The 2,127-nt window shown below is 37.1% G+C and overlaps 1 protein-coding gene across 1 annotated transcript in view; it reads right to left on the bottom strand.

The window, feature by feature from the left end:
• The window catches only part of RPF1 (ribosome production factor 1 homolog (S. cerevisiae)), a gene marked incomplete at its 5' end in the record, with an annotated part of 5,418 nt that overhangs the window by 2,798 nt on the left and 493 nt on the right, over positions 1-2,127 (bottom strand). Inside the window, 3 exons of the mRNA XM_010137559.1 lie at positions 70-223; positions 916-1,011; positions 1,336-1,416. Coding sequence (XP_010135861.1) covers positions 70-223; positions 916-1,011; positions 1,336-1,416 — 331 coding nt within the window. The remainder of the gene's footprint in view (positions 1-69; positions 224-915; positions 1,012-1,335; positions 1,417-2,127) is intronic.

Raw genomic sequence — 2,127 nt, 5'->3', positions numbered from 1 at the left:
AGAATTATTTGCTTTCCCTAACAGGCCCAGAGCAAGTACATCTATTTTCATAAATACACAAAAGGATACTTGGTATTTTGCGATCTTCATTAATGACGATTAAATCCGTGAAGTCCCTCGCAATACACTGTGGAATAATTTTTTTCAAAGCCAGTCCTCTGCGATAGTAGACATGTGAGTTTGGTATAACAGTAGACAGCTGTTCACAGAATCTCACTGTTCTCTGCAAAACAGGCGGGGTCAACTGCAGTGTGGTAAATACAGTACCAAAACCAGACACATACGGGGAACTGCCCTCCTCGATGATATATCACCACCAGTACCTCCAGAAACATCTGAAGACAAGCTATTAAATTACTTTATTCGGTCAGGGGGGAAAAAAAATATTTACAGTCAAGGATGCAGCACACCAGGGACACTTTTTTTTTTTTTATAAAGTTGGGTTTTTCCCCCCCCCCAATCACAGAAAAGCAGGAACATTTCAAAAGCATAACCTCCAAACTCACTATTTATTAAGGACATTGGATTACAAAAAGTTGGTAACATTTCAAAGAACAATCTGTCCATTAGTTCAGGCACTAATCCAAGTTTCCAGATAAACTGAGGCGTACTTTTTCCCTGTTTTTTAAACCACTTCTTTTATGGTCTTCACAAATCAGTAATCTCCCTAATTAGGTAATGCAGGTCATTTGCATAAAAGAACATATGCATGGGCTTGTTTTTTGGGTGTTGTGAAGGAGACAAACATTGCCAGAGAGACTGATAGATTAAGCACATACACAAGATTACTGATAGTTACTAAATAAAACAGCAGAAAAGGATCCATGTGAAAGTTATTACCTTCAGCTTTCATCTACCAGTCATAGCATGAAAAACAGCTGATGGCTCACAACTCTCCAAGTAAAACGTACGTACCCCACGAGGTCTGTCTGATGTTGTAATAAGAATCTTGGGAACGGTCTGTCTGTTGAAGTATGGTGCAAATTCATCAGTTGCTTCGTCAAATGCAACCTGGAAGATCAGAAGTCCGGTTAATCGGCCATATATTAAATAACTGAAGAACAATTGTTCAATCTGATCTAAATTCCAATGAAACTGAATGTAATAAGAAAATTGAAATTCATGCAATCTCTCACATAATTACTCATCAAGCATGTGGTTTGGTAAATACTTATTGTAGATAATGAAAGAATGACATCACCCCTTAATGAACATACAGGAAGTAATTAATCAACACTTTAACAGGAGGGCAGTGAATGTTAGGTTTCATCAATCCATTCTATATCCCTTCATGAAAAATAAAGTTAATAGTGTATGCAGAAATTAAGCAGTTACCTCTTCATCATTGGGATCTACAGTTGTTTCGTCATACACTCTCTGATTTTCAATAGTCTTCGGTATGGCTTTTGGAGGTGCCTAAAATAAAAATGTTTATTAACATAACACATTTGTGTAGTTTAAGTGTATTGTGACAAACTCCTTCGTACTACCACGACAGTGTCTTTATTTCTACACAGAGTGAGAAGGACAATTTATTTTATGCCAATTTATTTAATGCCATTTTATTTTATTTTCTTTACAAAAGAAGTTACATCACCTTGATTAAAAACATGCATAGGTATTGGGACACCAGAAAGCATCACATGGAGGAAAAGCATCAGTAGAATAGTAGCATTGCATAATTTCAGTCTAATTAAGAAATAGGGGTTTCAAAAGAAAAGAGGAACTCTCTCCCACAGAAAGTAGCTCTACTTTCAACATCAACACATTTTACCCCGACAGCTGCAACTTAACGACTAACAGCCTTACCCTGTTTACTCTCACTACTCTTGTGATACTATGACACAGGAACTCACAACTGTCTGTCTTCAACTGTCAATATTCTTTTCAAGTAGTTCAGGAAAAGAAGCGAAACCCTTGTTCAAGGCTAGGCTTGGAAACAAGCACACAACTGGTCTGGGAAAGGTTTGGTCAGATTTTATTTCATTTATACAGAAATTACTTACTAAGAGTGTAATTCCCAATAACACCAACACAATGCTGTACCAATTACAGCAGATAGAGCAGGCTTTTCAGGAAAGGCCTGCTTTTATACCATTATTAGCTTAAAACGCCCCCTGCCCCATT

Source organism: Buceros rhinoceros, unplaced genomic scaffold (assembly GCF_000710305.1).
Source record: "Buceros rhinoceros silvestris isolate BGI_N320 unplaced genomic scaffold, ASM71030v1 scaffold18290, whole genome shotgun sequence".
In the NCBI taxonomy this organism is placed as follows: Eukaryota; Metazoa; Chordata; class Aves; order Bucerotiformes; family Bucerotidae; genus Buceros; species Buceros rhinoceros.
The sequence above is the reverse complement of the archived record's forward strand: the minus strand, read 5'-3'. Positions and strand labels throughout refer to the sequence as shown.